The sequence below is a fragment of the Octopus bimaculoides genome, chromosome 10 (assembly GCF_001194135.2).
Source record: "Octopus bimaculoides isolate UCB-OBI-ISO-001 chromosome 10, ASM119413v2, whole genome shotgun sequence".
In the NCBI taxonomy this organism is placed as follows: Eukaryota; Metazoa; Mollusca; class Cephalopoda; order Octopoda; family Octopodidae; genus Octopus; species Octopus bimaculoides.
In genome coordinates, this window is record NC_068990.1 from 64,397,450 (window position 1) to 64,422,164 (window position 24,715).

Consider the following 24,715-nt stretch of genomic DNA (forward strand, 5'->3'; position numbering starts at 1 on the left):
CACTACATTCTCTGAGTGGTTGGCGTTAGGAAGGGCATCCAGCTGTAGAAACTCTGCCAAATTAGATTGGAGCCTGGTGTAGCCATCCGGTTTCACCAGTCCTCAGTCAAATCGTCCAACCCATGCTAGCATGGAAAGCGGACGTTAAACGATGATGATGATGATATATATTATATATATATATATATATATATCATCAGTAAATCATAAATATGAAAGAGAAGTACGCTTTAAGTTATAGAATAGAAATTAGATAAAGGTAGTTATGGCTGGTCTATGAGGGTACCCTTGGTTCCACATCCATAAAGCACTTTACAGCGTTTCTTCAGACCCTAATCTGGGTTTGGGTCTGAAGAGATGCCGTAAAGCTAAGAGCTTTATGGACATAAAACCCAGGGTAGCCCCATAGACTGGCCATAACTATCTTTATGTAATATATATATATAATATGCATATGTACATGTTTAAACAGTGTTGATTTTAGCTGTGATTGTCATCTGTTAACCTCATAATAGATATATAATATATAGACATGTGTTACCTTGTATGTGGGCAGAGAAATCAATATAAGTGTGTGTAAGCAAAGAAACTACAACTGTGACTCAGAATATAAAGATATAGCTATGGAGCATATGTGAGGCACAAAGAATGTATACCTGCTGAAGCTTAGGTCAAACAATATTGCATCAAATATTTGCTTATAGTAGAATGATTGGATGATAATATGGTAAGTTCTCACCCACTTTCAAATTAGTTGTAGGAGCATAATTAATCTCGCCTGATATTACATATATTCACATTAAAAATGGGTGGGGAATATTTCCTACCAAGAGGGTATGTAAAAGTGATTGTAAAAGATAAAAAGAAGTTAGTTAAAGAAGTTCGAGAAACACCAGACATAGAGCTTCCCATGTTATATCTTTTAAACTGTAGATGTGAGTGTGGTGTGTGTAAATTGTGAACAGCTGTGGCTATGTGTAATGTTTGTAAATAAATATTGTGTGTGTGTATGCTGTTTGTACATTGTGTATAGTCTTAAGTAGTGTGAATGGTTTTGTAAAGTGCTTAAAAATTGTGCGTAGTTTGTAAATTGTATATGCATATCAACTCTAATGGCATTCCAACCATGACCATTCTGTCTTTTGTATTGTTTTTTTAGTCATTATATCTAGAATAACAATATCCAATATATCTTCAAAAAAATTACAGGGAGTAATTTGAGGTAGCTTTGGTGATTATTGGAGGTCAAGTAAACAATGCAAGTGCCCCTTTGCAACATCTGAAACTGTGTGAAAGTGTGTATTATGTTTGCAAATGTGTGCTGATGCAAATATGTTTACATTAGGATGCCGATTGCCACAGTGTGTGTTGTATGTATACATGCATGCATGTGTGTTTCTGTTTTTCTTTTGTTACATTCGTAGTTCAGCCTTTATGACCACATACTCGATATATGTGTGTGTTTGTGTGAATGAATTATCTTCATCATTGTTTTAACGTACATATTCTATGCTTGCATGTATATGTGTATGTCGCTCAAAGATTTATTATATATATATAAATGTATGCATGTGTGTGTGTATGTATATATATATATATATATATATATATATACATATATATATATATTTTTTTCTAATCCTTTAATCCCACTGTCCCCTACCCATTTCTCCTCTTTCCATGTGACCGGTGTCCAGCCACCCATGATCTTTCTTTCTTGGCCTGACTGCCGACTGTTGACACGTCTTGTGTCCATCTCCCATGTTCCTGCCTTTAGGCTTTCATCCCATACACACCAGCTCAAGTTGAATCGTTCTCAGTCGAAAGACGCCAGTTGTTATTTCTTGTTGTTTGTATTCGTAATTTTGTACCATGTTCTTCCTTTCTTGTTTGTTTGCTTTTTGGTTTTTGTTGCCGTACACATTTGCTAGCTTTCTTACAAAGGGTCTAATGCTCTTAGCTTAGACGTTTTTGGAGATAACCAGATCGAACCATCTCAAGTGTAACTGTCCAAAATGGTCGTGACTTCTGGTACTTGACTGAAGAAAGAAAGCCAAGAATGACCCGTCTTTTTTGCCTGTCCTTCTAATTTTTGTGTCTCTTGTCTGCCTTTGCGTTATCTATTTGTCTGAATGTTTTAATGCCCTCTATTGCGTTTTTGTTCCATTTATATATATATATATATATATATATATATATATATATATATATACATACATTTATATGTATGCATTTGTATCTACTGTTCTTATACAATAATGTTGTTGACAGTGACTTCAGCATTTCAGCTGGTTAAACCGTTGTCGGGCAATAGGCTAGCTGGCTGAAACTTCAAAGTCACTGTCAACAGCATTCTTGTAGAAGAAGAATAAATATGTACTGTACAAAAGTATGGAGTAACCCATCAGATTAATGTAAAATTGTTTTTATTATAACTGAACATAAAAACAAACATAATGAATATATGTATGTATACATCTATCTGTCTGTATATGTGTGTGTGTGTGTGCGTATTTGTGTGTGTACATAATGTGTGTAGATATGCTTGTTTGAGATACACATTTTGCTGGAAGATTGTTTTTCTTTAGTAATTTGTGAAAATATGTTAGTCTTAGTAATAGTCTTATGACTGTAATCCCTCCAACACCATCACTATCACCAAAACCAGACTGGCAACCACACCACTGCCACCACCACACCACCAATTCATTTGTGCATTAAAAATTACCACCACCATATTTATCGCTTCTGTCACCACCAACACCTCTTATCAGTTATTCTTACTGTATGTAACTTCATCCACCACTTCAGCCACCATTACTACTGTGACCACCACATTGAAAACAGAATTAAGTGTTGTTAAGAAATATATTTATTTTCATATTTCTTCGAATTTAATATAATTTTAGAACATCCCTTGGAGATACAGAGCACAAACAACACTGCAATCATTTAACTACCAACAACCACTTCCTCACCACCACTTAAAGGACATATAACAATATTATATTGAAGAACAGTTATGTTAGCACTAACAAGAACATCCCATCTGCATCCGTGTTTGTTATGATGATGATCATCATCAACTTGAGCAACAATATTTTCAACATCAGCACTATCAGCTTTGTTGCTGCTCAATGAACAGTAAGAGAAATAATACCGCTGCCATCATGGTCAGCACCATGGCACCGTCACCAGAACCACCATCACCAGAACCACCACCACCACCACCACTGCTACTATAACCAATGCCACATCACAACTGTTGTCTTTGACATCATCTTAACTAATGCTATTTCTACTATTTTAACTACCACTGTCAGAGCTACAACCATCAATGCACCACTATCTCTGTCACCGTGAATACCATTGCTACTATTACTGGCATCTACTGCCTTATGCTACCACCACAAAAGCAATTTACTTGATATTTCATTAATATATTTTCAAAACTTATCACCTGGAGGGGAAATATTCTCTGTCTTAATGTTGATTACTGTTTACATAAGTTCCTGTTGTTTATTTATCACTCATTTCATTTCCACCCCTCCTTTATCTTGTTTGTCTTTTTTTCTACTTCCGTTTTTGATTCCCCCCACTCTCTCATATCCATTTACTGTTTCTCTTTACCTTCTCTTTTTTTTGTCTTCATTTCTTTTTTTTTTTTTTCATGCTCTTGTCATTTCCTTTTCTCTTTCTCTCCAGTTTCCTCTCAGAAAACTGCTACCATTACCAATGCCACATCACAGAGTTCCTCTCTCTTGCTCTAGATTTTTTTACAGTTTTTATATTTGAAATCTTTTTTACTCTACAAGGAAGGAAACTGATATTGGTATTTTTAAGATCCTTAATTGAAGAGTCATCATCATCATCATTTAATGTCTGTTTTCCATGCTGGCATGGGTTGGACAGTTCATGAAATAATAAATATAGTTATTAAAATTAGCTCTAATGTATTACTGGTACTTTCCTTTAATGACATTGAAGGTAGATATTGATCATCAAATTTGGAAATGTTCAGCAACAATCTATGAATTCATCCCTCCCTCTTCCACTGGGAATAATGTATTGAGGAAATCCTTAGAGCAGTGCCTTGTGGTGTTTAGACCTAGCTCTTTATGTCCTGCATCCAAATCGTGCAGAGGTCAGCTTTGCTTTCAAATTTTCAGAGTTGATGAGATAAATATCAATCAAGTATGGAGTCAAACAAATGAACTAGCGCCTCTTCTAAATTTCAAACCTTGTGCATATGCTAGAAGCAATTAGAGTGGTGGATTGGCAGTAGCCTTAGGACACCAGACAAAATGTGTTATGGTATTCAGCTGTGGATCTTATTGTTCTGAGTTCAAATTACACTGAGGTCAAATTTGACTCTGATTCCTTTGGGGTAACTTTTTTAACTTCTTTTTGCTGCTTCTGTGGATACCGTGACTCTCTATCACCACCCAATTTCATTATTATGAATTTGGATTGGGAACATAATCATAGTGAATCTTTCATTAATTGATTGCGCAACCATGGGCACCACCCCTACGGGTGTGTTGCAGTTACTCTCTTGATAGGACTCAGTGGTCCTGACCATTGATCTTCTAGGATTCCTCTGCTCAGCATCCATGTAAGAAGAACCATTGACTCAATTGAACTGTTCCACTACCTTTTTACAATCCGCCATGCTGCAGTCCCATTACTTCGCTGTACTCTTGGCAGAGTGGCTGAACAGGTGCTAAGCTTTGCCAAAGGGCAGCCAGTAACCATGCAGGGCACAGCCATCGCTCTGTGAGGGATTTTCCAAATTAAAGTAATAGTCAGATTTTAGGCTTTGTGTTAGAAACAATCATTCACCATCATCATCATCATCACTTTAATGCCAGATGAAATTTGTTGAAGTAGATTTTCTATAGCCAGGTGCTCTCTCTGTCTCCAACCCTCTTCACCAGCTTTCAAGCTTGATACTATTTCCTTTAGTATTTTGAACATGGGCAACATAGCTGGTGGGCATGTTTTCATGTAAGATTGTAAACAATTGTCACTGATTGTATGACAGTGGCATTTGTTTACAATTAGCATGTAGTGTCAAGAGGAGCCACAAACATGCATACACATGCATGTGTACATGCACATGCATACACATGCATGTGTACATGCACATGCATACATATTATAATATATATGTGTGTACATGTGTGTATCTGTGTTGGACTTCTTTCAATTACTCTCAAGGTTTTGGTTAACCTGGGACTGCTGTAGGAGACACTTGCCCAATGTGCTGCACAATAAGATTGAACACAAGCCACATGGTTGTGAAGTAAACTTGTTAACCACACAGCCATACCAATAACAACAACAGCAGTAATAATAACTGTTTAGCTGCTGCTGTTTTACCTCAAACAATTATCAAGAATGAGAAATCTATGAAGTGCTTTTTGTCTGAAGTTTTCATTCAGCCCTGAGGGAAAGATATTGCCTTTTCCAGTAATTGGGAGCTGCACTGTGTAAACAAACAAGTAATAATGATGATTTCTTACATTGGTACAATGCCAAAAAGTTTAGAGAAGAGAGTATGGTTAATGTAATTGATCTCCTTTTATCATTATGAACCTTAGAGAGTTAAAAGCAAAAGTCAATCACTGCAGGATTCTGAGTTCAGATTCTTCTGAGTCTTTTAAAAAAAGTAAAGGTTTGAGATTTCAACTCGTAATGTAAACAAGCATAATGAAATGCTTTAAAGTGTTTAGTTCCCTACCATTTCTGCCAACAGCATTATAAGAAACCAATGAAGTTGACTCTACTACTTAACCATTCATTCTACTAGAAATCACAACCAAATATCTCTTCAGCCATGTTTTAAAATTGGGAAGGTCACATTACATTATGTAGTCATGGATATCCTTTAAAAGATGTCTTAAGATGTCGAGTTTGCTTGATCATGGATGAGCTGGGGTTAAACAGCATTCATTATAAATATATAGGATATATGTAGATGTGCAGCCTTATGTTTAAGGCATAAAGGGAAAATTAGAAGTTATAGCTTTCTTGTTTTCTTAAAGGGTTCTTTATTTCTTATTTAGGCATTGAGCTTTAGATATAAGAATAGAGTTGTAGGGTTTGATTAAGAATACATGCGGTTGCATTAGTATTGTCTTTGTAGTTTAACCACCTTTTCTTGTTGACCTTGCATTTCACATATCTGCCATACACTGCCATTTGTTATTGCCTCGTGTGTCAGACCTGATTGCAAACCAGTCTGCTTCCTTTGTTATGTGATGTAGTTATTTGAATTTAGATGCTTATAGATAAGACAGGTCTAAAAACAATAAAAGCAATGCAAAGAGAAAGCTACACTAAAACCATTTAGATGGTGATTGATGTCGTTGAGTAGTTGTAGTCACTTTTGCAAGAGCAGACCTATGGCACAAATACAATCAATTAAACATTTCGACACAGCACTTTGGTGACTTCATTTAAACATGAAACAATAATTCACTTGACCAACCCTATGGCATTGTGGTAACAAATCAAATATCTGTGATGTGAATTGGGGTAGTTGTAGATCCCAGTACATCATTCTATAGATTGCATTCTAATGTGAGCTGAGACTAAGCAGCATCATACTACCTACCATATTTAGCTGTTGTTTAGTGAGTGCAGTATTTCTATCTGAGCCTATTGCAAATTGATAAGTGTGTGTATTTCTTATATATGTGTGAATTACCAAAATCTGCTCTCATTTCTTAATGCTGTTCTAAGCTATTGCTTTGGGTCAAGTGTCAGACTTTGGTTATGTAAATGTTGTTACTGCTGTCAGTGTTATCTTTGTTAGTGTTGCTATCATTGTTGATTTGAAGTAGAAGACTATGTGGATTGTGTGTGTGTGTGTTTTAATTAACATTTTATCACTTTTCTCTCCATTTCCAAAATTAGTAATTATCAGTATTTCTCCTTTAATAAAATAATATAAAAAATAATTTTAAAAATGGTGCAAAAACACAAGAAAATTTTACTCTATTATTAATAAGTTGGAGGTTGGGAGGGGATTTAGTGGTATGATGGTAAGTTCCTTAGTGAATATTATTATTGATTATAAACATTATTATTGCAATGAAGTTGGCAAAGATAGCGAAAATAACCAGATACCATATGGTATTTTGTCTGATGCTTTTCATTATTATTGCTAGCAGAAAAACACCCTCCAGACATTTTTCTGTTGGTCTTTATGATAAAGAGATTTTTTTTTTTTAATATAGATATGTAATGTATGGAAAACATTACAGGTTGAAGACTGGACCATCAGACATTTCAGAAATTCCTCCTCCTCCATGGGTACTTGCACACACATACATGTATGTATGTGTGTGTATGTATGTAAGTAATAACACAGATGGGCTAAGGTTCACTACAGTTGTTTCAGACGTGTTTCTTTTTATTGATGAAGAAATCAGTTACATCATGTAAAAAAAAATGTTTTCTTCTGGTGAATTATAAATACAATTTAACATTTAGGATTTTTCTCACAATTCGTATATAATGTACACACACACACATATAGATAGATGCCTATGTGTGCGTGTGTGTGTTCATACATTTTAAATACAACAGAATATATTTATTGTACCAAAAATATATATTCATACAATTTAAATACAACAGAATATATTTATTGTACAAAAAAATATATTCATACACTTTAAATGTGACTTGTTCAACTTTAACCAAGTAGACACTCCAATTCTTGCTGTGATATACACTTTTGTACCTAACACATTCCCACACACACACAGAAAAACTTTATACATTAATGGTCTGGTCCATTATTTTCCTTGATAGAAACCTCTCATCGTTTTTTTGTGATTGTATTTATAAATTATTCATATTTGTAGCTATTATAATCATAAGTCACAATAAGTAATTATAATAATGATGATGATAATAATAATAATATAATAATGATTTTGGCACCAGACCAGCAATTTTGAGAGAGGGGATAAGTTGATTACATTAACCCCAGTGTCCAACTGGTACTTGTTTTATCGACCCTGTAAAGATGAAAGGCAAAGATGACCTTGGTGGAATTTGAAATTTGAATGTAAGGACAGATGAAATGCTGCTAAGCATTCTGCCAACTCACTGCCTTAATGATAACACAAATAATAATCCTTTCTACTATAGGTATGGGAGCATCTAGTTGATTACATCAACTCCAGTGCATAACTGGTATATATTTCATTGACTCCGAAAGATTAAGTCCACCTCCATAGAATTTGAGCTCAGAAAAGCCAGCAATTTCAGGGGTGGGAATAAGTCGATTACATTGACCCCCAGTGTTCAACTGATACTTCTTTTATTGATCTCGTAAGGATGAAAAGCAAAGTTGACCTCAGCAGAATTTGAACTTAGAACTTAAGGACAGATGAAATGCTATATTTTGCCTGGCATACTAATAATTCTGACAACGCACTACCTTAATAATGATAATGATGATGATGATGATGGTTTGTTTATTTTCTGCCCAGGTTAGAACATTTGGGGAATGATTTGAACATAATAATCTGATATCTTAGGGGCTAGGATGAAATTGATTCCTAGTTATTGAGTGGTAAGTTGAACGGGGGTGGATTTGAAGTTTCCCCACCAGCATATTTTGAAAAGGAAAAAATATCAGTGGTAAATTCGTTGGTATGGTTGTTTGTTATGTTATAGGCCTTAGGATATACCCAATACACGGTTTCTGCTATTTCTAGCATACAAAATGACAATGTAGAGATTGGACTGCCTTTGAGTTTGATTAAAAGAAAGATTAGTACTGTGTGAAAATAATGAAAGGAATATTTACTGAGTGAGTGAGTACTATTAGATGAATAAAGGATACAAAGGAAAATTAGATGTGGCATAGAAAAATGACACAAAGTGGGAATCAGATGAATAAGTATCATTTAGGAACTTGCGTAAAACTGCCTGGAGGCTAGTAAAAACAATGAAGTGTCTAATTAAACAGCTAACAGTATTTAGTTTTGTAAAATATGTATATGTATATATATGTATATATATATATATATATATATATATATATATATATATATATATATATATATATACATATACACATACATACACATCCTATCCTATTTTATAAATATACATACCTATATATATCTGACTGCGGCCATGCTGGAGCACCGCCTTTAGTCGAGCAATTTGACCCCAGGACTTATTCTTTGTAAGCCTAGTACTTATTCTATCAGTCTCTTTTGCCGAACCGCTAAGTTACGGGGACGTAAACACACCACCATCGGTTGTCAAGTGATGTTGGGGGGAGGACAAACACAGACACACAAGCATACACACACACACACACACACACGCACACATACATATATACGACAATCTTCTTTGCAGATTTAAGGACCACATTTCATACATGCCAGACCCCAACATCCGTAGAAGGAAGCACTGCAGAAATATCATTTGGTTTGTCCCTAAGTTAATAGATAAACATTTCACAAGTTCACATAGGTACAGACGCATTTTCAACAGGCACAACCTTAAGGTCTCATTTAGCTGTGTCGCCAATGTTAAGAGCATTCTTGTTAGCATCCCTAGACCATGAGAGAAGGTAGGATGCTCTTGCAGGGACCACAACAGATGCCCAGTGAGAGGCCACTGAGAAACCAAGGGAGTCGTCTATGAAGCTGAGGTACTGTGTGACCCCTAACAGCAGCAGCAACATCAGCAGCTCCCCTAACGGCTACCACAGTAGCAAAGACGTCAGTACCAATAGTAACAGCAGCAGAAGTGCAAACAGAACCATTGCCAGCAATAACAACATCGACAGCAATGGCAGTATCCCTAACGACAGCAGCAACATCAGCAGCAGCTTCCCTAACAGCTACAGTAGCAGGATCGACAGTTCCAATAGCAGCAGTGGCAGTGGCAGTGGCAACGCCAGCGATTACAACTATAACAGCAATGACAGCATCCCTAACAGAAATAACAGCAGAGCCATCTCCAGTGACATCTATAGGAGAAATGATAGCATTTCCATCAATGACAATGGCCATAATAACAACAGCACCTTTACCACATGGTTGTGTGGTAAGGAATTTGTTTTCCAACCACATGGTTCCAGGTTCAGTGCTACTATCTGGCACCTTGGGTAAATATCTTCTACTTTAACCTTGAGCTGACCAAGGCTTTGTGAGTGGATTTGGTAGACGGAACCTGAAAGAAGCCCATTGTATGTATATATATAAATTTAATTACGCCAAGGAACTATAATCCTTTAAGGGATGTTTGTAGCCTACTTCTCCGGTTTTTACCAGTGTTCAGTGAAAAACTAAATATGTTAGTTTTTCATTGATGGATATGGGTATTTGAATTATTTATGAATGAGAAGAAGAAGAAAATGGAGAAATACGCACACACACATATACACACACACACATATATACACACACACATTTCTATATATATATGAATGTATGTATGTGTTTGTGTCTGTATTTATTTCCCACTACTGATTGATAACTGATGTTGGCATGTTTATGTTACTCTAACATAGCAGTTTGGCAAAAGAGAGTGATAGAATACATGTCAGGATTAATAATAAGTACTAGGGTCGATTCATTCAATTAAAATTCTTCAAGACAGTGCTCCAGCATGGCTGCAGTCTAATGACTGAAACAAGTAAAAGTGCGAAAGAGTAAAGTGAATCTTCACACCATGTTCAATCCCTCTCCATTTTTGGTGAAAGGGACACTGTGAGAGGTCTTTCATGGCCTTTTCCTTGTTAGGTGCAATATTATTGTTTCTAAGAGGGAGGAAAAGGAAAAGTGTTGACATATATTGTCAAGGTATGTACGTATGTATGTGTTGTCCATTTGCCAAAGCATGTCAAACTTGTATATGTGTCAGTGTGTCAGGTTTGTGTGTATGGCTTGTGTTGACGTGTCATCTAAAGTTCAGATTTATGTGTCCATCTGTTGATGTGCATAGATCTCAGATGTGTGTAAGTATTGGATACATCAGCTAGTGTCCATGCATGTATTGATTGTACATATGTTGGTATGTGTGATCATCGTTATGTAATATATTAATGATTAACTACCAAGTAGCCCAATAGAAGAAAATACTTTCTGGTTGGACAGCAACAATGTTGCTTAGCAAATATACTTGTTGTTTCTTGTTCAGTAATGGCTATATTATAGCTTTCTTTAACTGTTTGTTCTTGAGTTCTCTGTAATTGGAACTGGGTATGTGTTGGGTAACTCAATATTGTTATGTGTATTTGATTCGTCTTTTCTGAATTGGAGAAATAATTTTTGTGCTTTCTTGTATGTTTATTGATTTTGGCATTGACGCAATCTGGTGAGCTTTGGTGGCTGGGTGTTGTGACATAGTTTCGATGCAAGTAGTGATTACTGTTTAGACAGTGGTGGTTGTCATGGTGATATTTGTTGTAGTGGACATGATTGTTTTCTGCATTAGTTTTGTTGTTCTTTATGTACCACTATTTCATTGAGGGGAAAAGGTTTACTTTGTAGATAAGGTCTCATCTACAAAGTTTTTTGTTTTCTTATGGAGCAAGGGGAAATGAAACCATTTAATTACATGTAGTGTAAACTGTTCAGTTGCACTGTGTGTGTGAAGTTTGTTGGTCTGAATATATATGGAACTTAATTAGTATTGTTTTCTGGATATATATATGGAACTTAATTAGTATTGTTTTCTGAATATATTTAGTCTTTTGTGAGTGTATCAGTTTTATAGTTGGATATGTCAAGATGATAATTTGATATTTGTAACCTAATATATAAATCTATCCATTTGTGTGTGTGGGCATTTGAGTATAGGCATGTTGTTTAGCTTTAGATCAGTTCTGATTGAGCAGAATTTACCCAATTTGAGTTTATTTATTTTAAAGACAGTAGAATGTGATTTCAAGAATATTTAGCTGCTTGTTGTAGCAAGTTGAGTGACCATGTGAAAACCTTCTTAGTGGTATGTCCAATTGTGTGTACAGTGTTGACTTTTTAAAAAAGGGGTAATGTACTCAAAATATTTTGTCATTCAAAATTTATAGTTTTATAGATGTCAATGTGTGTGTGTGTGTGTGTGTGTGTGTGTACACACACACACACATGCACATCATACATATATTGTGATGTATGACAAGATGGTAATGGAGCAAGAGGATTGCAATGGATGAGTAGTACTCAAGAAAACCTGCCCCCCCCCCCTCCAGCTATGCTAGTAGGGTAGGACTGAAGTTCAAAAAGTATAATGTGCATGCTCACACATTGAACCAAACATCTTAGCAAATGGCACTAAATGAGAGGATGTAGACATATTTTCCTTTATGTCTTGAAGCATATTACCAAAAGACGAATCTTTGCCTGAGGAAATTCCCTTTTGAATCCAAAATGCTTGTTTGGCATTTGGAAAGTTAGTGTGGTCAGATCATGGCATCACAATTTGAGTTAAAGTCAGTGTCTATAAAACTCATGTTCTAACTATCCTTAAGTATTTGTTTTATGATGTGAACACTGTACCATTACACCTCATGATACTTGAGGTATTTTAACAGAAATATCTGAAGTGCATACTCAGAATCTAGGGGCAGTCTCTACCACCAAACACTTTAAAGGGTTATGTGTCTCGGCAGTCAGATATGCTGAGCAGGGCATTTTGTGAGAATGGGAAGTGAATGTCTTTTGAAACAACTTTTCTATGATGAACTGGAAATTGGAAAATCAAAAAAGAAAAAGAAAAAGAAAGATAGCTTGTATTAATCACAGCCTAAAAGAAATCTTGGAATAAATGTGAATGACCAGGAAGAGCTGACAGTGAATATAAATAACTGTAGGCCTTCTGTTAATAAAGGCCTCAACATGTTTGAGGAAAAGAAGATTAAACATGCTGACCTGAAATATGTCTTATGTAAAGACTCCATTATAAATCTTCCTGATAATCTGGATAATTGGAAACATGATACTTATAGATGTTCTTTTGAAAGCAGGCTTTATTAATCATGTATTGACTAGAACAATCTTTGGATGCCAACATCTTACCTCCATATCTACAATACACTACTTTTACAGTGTATGATAAAGTGGGCAAATCCAAACTTGGACTATGAAGACATATGTACAATAATGTCATCCCAAAGATGTGCATAATCATTCCTGTTGAGATGCTTTGCTATATTCATCATATTTGCACTATACCTTGTAAATCATCATTATATTGTAAGTGTTGGATCTTTAGCTAGATTGTAAAAAAAAAAAAATAGCTTTACAGGTAATGTTTCACTTAAGTAGTCTTCTAGAGAGTGTAGGCAATGCTTTCTTGCATTGTTTAAAGTTTACATGATATCTGAAAAATAAAAACAAGCACATTTATAATTCTCATCTTCATTTACTGTAATTTATTTGCCAGAAAGAGACATCAAAAGCGAATGTAATTTGCTAAACATTAACATACTACTTATGAAAAGTTGAAACATTTATTCAATCAGCTTATTGTAGATTTAATTAAACTTATTCACTTGTTGAGTGGAATGCTATCCATCACCTTCTCTTGTATGTATGATTGATTGATTGATTGATTGATAGAAAGATAGATAGATAAATAGATAGATAGAGAGAGAGAGAGAGAGAGAGTTATTCTGCATTGGTAGACTTGTAATGTCTTAGGTTTGCATTTGTCTTTGCTGTAGGATTTCTGTATTGTTTAAGTCTGCTTGGATACAGGTTTGTTATATTAAAAACGATTGCTTTGCAATTAAATGATTCTGAGTTCAATCCTATTATGCAGCACCATATACAAATCTTTCCTACCAAAACCACAGGTTAGCCCATGTTTTGTGAGTAACATTGTGTAGAAAGTTTGTGATCAATTGTTTCTCTTTTCTTTTCCCCACAAGTCTCAGTAATGCTTTTAACATTTACTTGCAATTGTAGTAAACTCCTAATAAAAGACCTTATTTTTCCCTTCATTAAATGACTTATTGTTAGAATACTTTCATATCTATTTACAATAATTCTGACACAACTTATCTGTAAATGAAGATCCTAGGAGAGCAGTTATTTTTCACATAATGAACAGTTTCTGCAAATGATTTGGTATCAATTAATAGCAAAATTCCTATCTCTAATATTGACATTCTTACACTTCAACACATAAACTGCAATGAGTACTCTCTAGCCATTTATATGATTCACAAGCCATGGAATCCTTCACACAGATGATTCATACAACTAAGAATCATTTTTAAGATTCTGTTTGATCTTCTGTTGGATGTGAAATTTCCTCTATAGAAAAAAGAAGTGTTGGATATGGACGCTTTGGACTTCTCTTGGTGCTTTAAGCACCAACCTCTCAGCTTGAAGTGGCAAAAGGACAATTTCCTGCTTGGAAACAGTGAGGAAATAAGTCAAGTGCTATTCTCATGATAATTCATACAATCTAATGCTGTTTATGGTACAACATTGTAACATTTGTATCAGCTCATTTACTGCTCAACTTTTATTGATATTGTTGTGTGATCTGTGTCGATAAACACATAAGCTGACATTGAAGTGTATATTTCATTCCAATAACCTGTTCTGGTTAAGCTTTGTGATACCAACACACATAAGACCTCTGTTGGATTCCTTGACACAAAACCTGCTGTTAACAGTTTAAGAACCTATCTGACAATTATATTCTAAATATCAGCTTAAAAAAAAAAAAGGATTATTTTTACCAAATTTCTCCAAATTTTTGACATAAAAAGAACTGTGTGTTTGTAGTGGATGTTCTATCTGATGAATTTTGGAGTATTATTTTTCCACATGTGATTAATTTTGAAAGATCACTCTTTTTGTGATGTGTCTACCGTATTTAGAATTTAAATCTTGGGATTTAAAATCTGATTGGTGTTTGTTTGTATTTGCTCAGTTGTTGGATTATTAGCAAGAAGTTCTTATTTGCCTGTCTTAAATAGTGGCCTCTGCTTAAATTCTGTTTTGTTCTTCTCCTCCCTCACTCCAAAGCAACCTGCTGGAATTATTACTTCAAAGCTACATAAAATATTACTTCACTTGAAGACCTGTAGAGAATACTCATAAATTTGGATTATCTTTTATAAAAGAATTTTCCTTCTATGAAAATGTGGTTTAGAAGATTTTTCTCTAAGTTGATGATTATCAAATCTATGTTTTCAAATTTTTGACTTTTGTTCTTATTTGATTTATTTAACATATTCTTGCCATAATGGCTTTTTTTTCTCTCTATAATAGTAGCCTTAACGGGTTATTGTTTTAGTTGACTTCTTAGAAGAAAACAGTTTTAGCAAGCCTAGCTCATACATCTCAGTTGTTTCTGTTAAATTTATTCTCTTAAATTCTTAGATCATTGTATTCTTTTCAAAGTGTTTTCCACCACACCTTGTCATGACTGATTATGTGGCCCATGGGCTAGATTTATCATTGGAGTAAAATTTGTGACAGTAGGATTTTTTTATTACTGTATTCTTTTGAAAAACCAATAAGTGATTTCAAGTAAATGTAATACATTTAATAAGACTATTTGGTTTTGTTCATGGTTCACTACTGTAAAATATCTTCCAGGCAGCACACCAAATCTATTACAACATTCCCATGACAGTTTACTTGTCCTGTTGTGTTCATTGTGTAAATATTGGCATACAAGTGACCAATGGCTAAACACTAATATTTCAGCAGCAAATAGCATATGCAAGGATTTTAATATTTTTGGAAGAAAAAACCTTATTGGTTAGTTTAGAATCATAACAGTATCACATCTTAATTATTATATCTAACACCATTGTATTTTAATGTGTATATTAGTCTGGCCTATGTAATATAATCTTATTTGGAAAATAAGCAACGTATAATCATGCAAATGGCTCTACTTAACAATATAATTGTATAATATCTTGTAAAATTGACGGAAAGCTTATGTGTAACAGTGTTCCTATTGATGTATTGTACTATATCAATGGACAAGGCTATTTAAGACTTAATACTGTTTGTTAGGGTGTATATAAATATAAACAATCCAAGTTTCAATTAAGTATTAATTAGCTTACAAAGGTGGCTGATTATAAATATGATAAATTGAAGTCATTAATGACAAAACAATATCCAAATTCAATAAATAGTGGTGAAAGTAATGCTGGTGTAATATTTAATAGTGTTAACCATGATCTTGTCACTTCTCATTGTCGTAAAATATTACATCCTTATTGCTTAGCAAAATATTAAACAATTATTATTACGTCTATGATAATTTGCTTTTTCCCTCTGATTCATCAATTTAATGTTTCTTTTGTGATATTTATTTAGATTGGACAAGCGAGCAATCATAATGTACAGCTACCTTCGAACTTCATTATATTCCAATCATTAAGCATAAATAAATAAGAACTAAATGATGCAATTACTCATCCACACATATATGTTGAAAGAGCTAATGTTGGTTTTTCTTTTCTTTCTCTCATTGTAGAAGTGAGAGGTTATTTCACTTTGGTAGACAGCTTGGAAGGGAATATTGTTTTTTTGTGGGAACACATTGAGAAGTTATGAGGAAGGAAATTTACATCTGCAAAATTTTAATATTATAAGCAACATATTACTTTCATTTGGTATGGCTGTCTGTACTCATGTGTACACACATATAAATATACATGAATATAGAAATACACAAACATGCAGATACATGCATGCCTCTGCATATATATTATGTGTGACAGATATGAGTGTGAATGTATATATGTTTACATGTACTGGGTTTGATGTTGTGTGTGTAGACCTTAGCCCCACTGACCATAGAAGACATTAATACCTTATGAGTGGAAATTGGTTGGTGGAAGCCTTTATATCTGTCTGTTTGGCCGTCATTTATTCAATCAATCAATTGTTCCTTAGCATTCTCACCATTTTACTTCTGTTTTCCATTCTGATATGGACTAAATGATTCAACAGTATCTAACATGTCAGAGGATCACATATTGCTCCAATTCCATTGCCTAAGTTTTGATTTGGTTTCTATGGCTGGGTGCTCTTCCTGACATCAACCATTTACTATGTACTGTTTTTTTTGTGTGTCACTAGTACAACAGAGGCTGTCTCGCCCTGAGTAAGACTAACAAATCTTCTCATTCTTGTGTTGTCCCTACTTGATTTATCAATACCACTACAGAGTTGTAGCAGGCTTCTTGTGATGTGTCATATCAATTCGATACAACATGGCCCATTTCTAAATGTAGCGTATAGATGATGTAACGCTTCAAGGTTCTCGTGAGTAACCAGTGAACATCAAAGAATTAACTCCAAGATGGAAGAAATGTTATTTACATTATTTATTCGTTTACCCAACAGGTTGTTACAGAGACAGTAGCAATTCTAGTGATAGTGACGACAAGGATGACTTGCTGGTTAGTAGTTGATATGTAGAAAAAGGTTGTCTTTCAGTAGAGAGGGAAAGAGTAAGGTAGTCATGGTGCTGACTAGAAGGGAAGAAAGGATAAAGGCGACATTGCCTTTCTTATGGCCAAAAGCCTCTCTTAGCGTGTCTAGCGAAGGGTGAAAGGAAGTACTACTCTTGGTTAAGGCTGATGCAAAAGTGGGTGTTGCTCTTGGTCTGGCTGACACAAAAGAGCCGGTGTTGCTCCTTGGTCATAACTGACACATAAGAGGAAGAGATAGAAAATTCTCTCTGTTATATAGGATATGGTCAGTAATGCAGGCAAACCTTAAACAAAGGCTGACCTTTCCTTGACCAGTACAGGTCCTAGGGGGTGGAGTGTTTCCTCATCAATCATTTAGTGTGGAGGATTTCCCATTCATTTTGACAAGCAACAAGCCGGTGGATTTGGTTTCAAATCTCAAGCAGGGTCATGCTAGACCCCCACATTTCTCCCCTGCTAGTGAGTTTCTAAAGAGTGCATTCATACAAAAATGCATTTAAAGACAAGGTGAAAATAACGTTCAATTGTGAAAAGTATTTTCTTGTTGGGGATCTTAGAAGTTATTTCATGTTAAAGTTGTCGTATTTGGGTAATTTTAACCAATCAATGATGTGTATTCATGAAGAAAATTACTGCTGCTGTTTGCGAACAACAGTTTTCAGGTCCATTGATAAAATGATGAGTCTTCGACAACAGAAAAATTTTAACTGAAAATCTGTCTTCATCCGAACTGTCAATGGTTTGGGTAAATTAGTTTGACACTGCAAATGTTATGCATGTTTTGACAGTCACATTGACAGATATATAGTTTTTGAAATAGCCAGATTTGATATGTAGTGTCTTCATTGTGCCAATTTCATCAAGGTAAATTGTTAAGATATTCTAAATCACAGAGCGAGCAGATACGCTGATTACCTCATGCAGTCACTTCTAAACTGTCCTATACTTATGAAATACAGCTGTTGGCACTCAAGGAAATCACAACCTACTGCTTTCATTAGATATGGAAATCCTTGTGGTACATTGTGTCTGAAAAAATAGATGGCTGATCAAGGCTGGAACTTGTTTAGTATAGGTCTGCTTCGTTTAGTTTGACCTAGAGTTAAACAAAAACAACAGTGATAAGTACTGGCATTAATTTGACAATATCTATAGAATTAGTAAATCCTTCTTTAGTTCATCATGTGCGTGTGCACACACAATAAAAAACTTACATAAACATATATTATCATCATTTAACATCTGCTTTCCATGATGGCATGGGTTGGAAATGTGCATATGTATGTGATGTGTGTTGGTGTAGCTGCATGTTTAAGAAGTTTACTTCAAAACCATATGGTTTGGGGTTCAGTTCCTCTGCATGGTACCTTGAGCAAGTATTTTCTTCTTTAGCTCTGGACCAAGCAAAGCCTTGTAAGTAGATTTGGTAGATGGAAACTGAAAGAAGCCCATTATATATATATATATATATATATATATATATATATATATATATATATATATATATATATATATATATGTATGTATGTATGTATGTATACATACACACACGTGTGTGTCCTTGACTTGATGTTGCACAATAACACCAGTGTCACTGGTGTTATTTATTTCCTATCTGCTATGAATGCATGTTTAGTTATGGGGAAATATTACTTAGCTTGGAAACAGATATGGTTTAGCTTCAGGAAGAGTATCCAGCTGTAGAAATTTGCCTCAATAAATTCTGTCTAACCCATGCAAGCTTGGAACAGTGGATGTTAAAACAATGATGATGATGACAATAACAGCACTGCAGTGGATGGTATACACATACTGTTGATTGAGATGAAGTATATAATAAAATCATTAAGCTTAGACTAGTTGTAGGCAACACAGCAACAACAGTGATATCTGCATGCACATGTCCCATCAACATAACTGATAAACAAATAAATTAGCCATTTCTATATAGCTCTTTTGCAGATTGTTTTGATAATAGATGACAGTGACCTTGACATTATGACTGGTGACTGTAACAGATCTGTTGTGTAACACCATGATGGTTATTACTCTGATGTACATGGAGGCTATGTGTATAGTTTAAGGATTGAAAAGAGACCAAGGCTTGAGTTGTGTGATGCAAATGACCTAACCACATGTAATGCTAACTTCAGGAAACTGATCAGCCATTTGCTCATCTGCCATTCAGATGAGCACATAAGCCAGATAGACTTCATATTCATCAAAAAGTGAGAAAGACCACTGGTTGTGAATATTTAGTCTTAGCGAAAATGTATGATTCAAAATAGACTAGTAATTAGCAACATCCTGGTTAGAGTTGACAGATTCTAAGTGCCAAGACAATCTGGAGAAGAAAGGTTTAGAAGCTGAAAGATCCCTTGGCCATACATGAGGTCAAAGAAACTGTAGGTGACACCTATGATTCAAAGGAGGAAACAACTGGGTGATTTTGTTAGACGACCTACTGCCAGTATTAACCAAGTGGAATGTGACAGTGATAAGACTATTACAGTAAATAAAGTCATTACATCTAAGCAACAGGCCTGGAATAAATGGAAGAATGTGAGAAAGCAAAGAACAATGTTAGGTAGCTAGAAGAGAAGTTTGTTGTTGGATACATGTAGTGCAGAGAGTTGCTGGAAGAAAGAGGTTTGCCAATGTTTTGTGATGAGAGGTGTGGGGTGTCCTGAATTACAAAGCAGCATGGTAATCTAAATCAAGATTCCGCTTGTGAAAAGTGTGCATGGAATGACAGCAGTGCACTTGCCATCTCTAATACTCAGCAGACATGAAAATGCTTCTGTGTGAGGTTCTTGAATGAAGATGTATGAGAGGGTGGTGGGGCTGCCTTAATTAGACTCAACAAAAGACAAGCTAGCCAAATTGGCAGTTGTACAGTCAATAGGGCAATTAAGGATACAAAAGTTGCTGCATTATCAGAGACGGTTGCTGATATACCAAAAATATCTGGCAAAATAGGACATGTGTTAGTCACTCACAGTCAACTAGATAGTAAAGGGTGGTATTACCCCTAGTATCTGGCATAACTGCATCATCATTGAGTCTTACAAAAGCAATAGAGAAGTGATAGTAAGAAGCATGAAACTGATGAGCCGAATGCACCAAATTGATGAAGCAAGTTATGAAAATAACTGAAGGAGTGTTAGCATGACTGATTAAGAAAATTTAGATCAGATGTAATTCAGGTTTGTGAATTGATGGCACATTTGTTTAGATTGTTTAGAAATAAAGGTTTTAAGACCATGTACTTATTTAAGTTTAAAAAAAGACACTCATAAAAATGAAGTTAAAATAGACTGGAAAATTTGAAGATATGTAATCAACCCTAATTGTAGAAATAAGTAGTAACTGTAACAACTTATGTATTTTACTGTCAAAAATGGCTCCTATCCTATTCATCTGATAGTTTTCAGTTTCAATTTCTGCTTAAAAGTCATTGCTATGACATCACTAATGTTTTTCGAAAAGATATGAATGTTACATCATGTTTTCACTTCATTACAAATATAAATTTAAAATTTGATGTTTATATCAGAATCAATTACATTCTCATATCACAGATTATGCTCTTGACTGGTCATGATGCTATTCCATTGGCTGTTCTTAAATTGTTGCACACATTTTGCTTAGCCTTTGGTCCATGTGTAGGAGTTGGTTGTATCTGTTACATTTGCTAATGTGTGTGTGTTTGTGTACATGTGTGTTTGCAGTTGTCTGGCAGTGGGCATGCTGTCAAAATATCTTATTACTTCAGTGATGCATTAAATGTAGTCTATTAAATTTTATGATTTTCTCAATATTTCCTTCTTGGAAACGTGGAGAGAGTGAGAGAGGGGAAATAGAAAGATAGATAGATAGAGAGAGATTGTTAGAATGCATTATTGTAGCTGTTGGTGGTGATGATTGTTGTTTCAGGCATTAGTAAATGGGGCGTAGTGATAAATAGAGCTAATTAGCTCACCAGTATCTTAATTGGTAACAATTATCACCTATTCACTTTTTCTTGCCTTATCTGAGCTCCTCTTCCCATTTCACTCCTCCTTTCACTATCCCCTTTATCATATCCATCACTGTTTCATTTCCCTCACTGCTTTTCACTCACCACCTTCCCTTTCTTTCTCACATTTTTTACAGTTTCACTGCATGGTGACATTACTAACTCTTTATCATTATTATTTCTTTTTAACTTTTACTCTTCCTATCTCAATCCTCTTTGATCTGTTGTGCATCATTCAAGCCAAAGAGACAATGGCCAATTAAATCACTGATTGTATGTGCTGTGACATGATAGATGAGGAAATAAAACCATCTTCTATTATACACTAAGTCATGACAACCATCACTCTTCATCTTTTCTTTCTTCATCGTTTAACGTCCGCTTTCCATGCTAGCATGGGTTGGACGATTTGACTGAGGACTGGTGAAACCAGATGGCTGCACCAGGCTCCCTGTATGTTTAAATCTCTCTTTCACATTCACAAGTCTTCTGCATTCTAACAGCTATTTGGTCTTGTGAGTGGTTCTTCATACAATGGCCAGGAAGATGTGATGTACTAAATGACTTATTAACTAATTCATAATGAATTGAAATTTGACCCCTAGTTGGAGAAATAAACAAAACCCTAAAAGTAATTGTGAGTGTTGAAGAAGAAGGTAGATAATTTTAAGAAATTGAGAATTTATTTCACAAAATAATTTTCATGCTTAAGAGAAAATCTGATTTTTGTTGACAGGAATAGTGATAGATACAAACATGATTCAGTGCAATCAAACAACATCAATAAAGCACGGTCATCTCAAACCTGTAAATAAATATCACAGCAATGTCTCTTACCCATTCCAAGAATGCCTATAACATTGCTAGATATTATTCTTTCTTGTGCTGCTGCTCAAAAGGACATGGTGCTGGTGGTTGTTTCTTCTTGTGTTACTGCCCAGAAGGATCTTATTTCCCTTCACCAGTTGCAATATTGTTCCTTTCTCTTACCATTTTTCTTTTTCCTTTTTGTAAGTGAATTTTTGTAATTGTAGAATGACTCAGCTAATGACTCAGTTTTAGGTGACTCAGCTAAGATTTTCTTTTGATTTCCAGTTTGAATTGCTTCTCTTGAAATGATAATTCTCTTGAGAAAAAGGCATGCATATCTCAATTTTCAGTTTCTTCCTCTTCACAAAATCTCTGCTTCATTATTATTTGAAAAGAAGTCATTCTATAATTAATGAAGGTGGTGAAGTATCAATGAAAGATATTCATTTTTATAAGGGCAGTTAAATACTGGGTTGATTCTAATGACAAAATCCTCTGCCAGACTGTGGTTTTTATATCTATTAGAAATTGCTTATACAACAAAATGTAAGATTAAAATGCTGGATTACTGATTACAGCAATTGCATTGTTGTAACTTTGAGTAAAGTAGCTTATTCTGTTGATTGCAGTTTGTCCACACTGTTTAATGAATAAGGGGTTAGCATCAAGTTGTGAAAACAAATGTTCTGATAACATCCAAGCATAGACACTTCAGTGCCTAAGAAAACAACAGCTGTAAGAGTATTTGAACTCAATGTGATATTGTGTTGTTTTACTTTCTGAGATGAAATCCTTTTGGGTTATTTTTGGGTTATCCCTCTCAGGTTAATACTATAATATCAATCAAAGACTGGAATCAAATCTACTAGCTCATAGACTGTGGTGCTGTGCAAAAGTTAGAGATAATATTTAATGGTAAAACTGCTTATTCAGCTGTATTTTTATGGATTCCATATTCAAATTCTGTCAAATCTCAGTTTTCATTATTCTGTAGTCAGTAATATTACCGTAAGACATATAGTGGGTTGGATTGTTTTAGTTGCCTGTACTTTACTTCTACAAATCTTGTCTGCATGCACTGTCAAAAGAAATCACTATTATCAGGGCTAGGAATTGGCAAAGGCATTACAAATCATATTAGTATCTATCTAATTTGGTGTCTCGTTCTTCTGTTTGAATCTAATTGGCGTTGACTTTGCCTTCCATCCCTCAGGAATAATAAATGAATAATTTACCAGTAATTATATTGGATTAATTCCATCAGCTATTACTCTCTCTGAATTTATTTCATTTTTTTATTTTGTTCCTTGCCCTCATACAAATATGTAGTTCTTTGCACATAGCAAGCAGAATTAGACAATGTCTGTTGGACATCTAATTCTGCTTACTAAGTGTTGCTAATTTTCAAATTATGAATTAACTGAGTCTTTCTGTTGTGCAATCAATAAAACAGTCACTTTACAAGCAAATCATTGGTTCAGGTTCTGCCAGTGCCCCTGTCTTAAATTCCTGCTTATAATATCTAATATCAAAATGTTTTCCAGTTTCAAGGGATCTAATTTTATATTGGACTTTGCTTTCCCTGCTGCATTTTGTCTGCCTTTTCTTCTTTCTTCTGTCTTTTACATTTCTTCATTGCTTCTTTCTTTTTCTACCCCTGTATCTCATTTTACCTTCTCTTCTTTTTTATTTTTTATTTTCTATTTTCCTTGTTCTTTTTTTTTTCTATTTTCTTTGAATATCTTTTCTTTTTCTTTTTCTTTCTCTCTGTCTTAATTTCTTTACACATTTGTTTCCTTTTTTCTGTTTGTTTTCCCTTCTCCCCTACTTTTTATTTCTGCTACCTCATCACTTCCTTTTAACTTCTCTCATCTCACATTTTTCTTTTCTGTTTCTTCTTTCTTTTTTTTTTTTCTTTTTTTTGCCCCCTCTCACCACCATCTTTTCATGAACACATCAAAAGACACACATATAAACATTTCCACACAAATATAATATATCTTTTATTTTTTACATTAAACTGTCAAATACAAAGCATTCCAGTAGTGCACCGCTACTGGGATAGATAGTTGGATCATTTGAAATGGAGACATGCTTAAAATTCTTTAATTTTAAACTGCTGTCTGTGTTAGCGAATGGAAAGTTTCTGCTCCATTATTTCAGATATACATTGTTGGAGTTAGACTATTTAGCTTCTCTGTGATACAGAGAATGCATTTGCTGCCTTATACTTGGTGGCCTCGGCTATAATATTCCAATTTATTAAGGGGTAGTTTCATTCATCTATCTTTTTGTTTCTATTCCATTTTGGACAAAGATGAATATATATGTGTGTGTGTGTGTGTGTGTGTATATATATATATATATATATATATATATATATATATATATATTATATATGTGTATATATATATATATAT

At 34.6% G+C, this 24,715-nt stretch overlaps 1 protein-coding gene across 3 annotated transcripts in view; it reads left to right on the forward strand.

The window, feature by feature from the left end:
• Window positions 1–24,715, forward strand: part of LOC106879764 (syntaxin-6) — a 151,900-nt gene that overhangs the window by 20,619 nt on the left and 106,566 nt on the right. The window contains exon 1 of one of the 3 annotated variants that reach the window (XM_052971260.1): window positions 625–727. The exons of the other annotated variants lie outside the window; for them this stretch is intronic. Within the exon in view, the coding sequence (XP_052827220.1) occupies window positions 717–727 (11 nt within the window). The 5' untranslated portion in view covers window positions 625–716. Of the gene's footprint in view, window positions 1–624; window positions 728–24,715 lie in introns of those variants that run through there. 3 annotated transcript variants of the gene reach the window in all.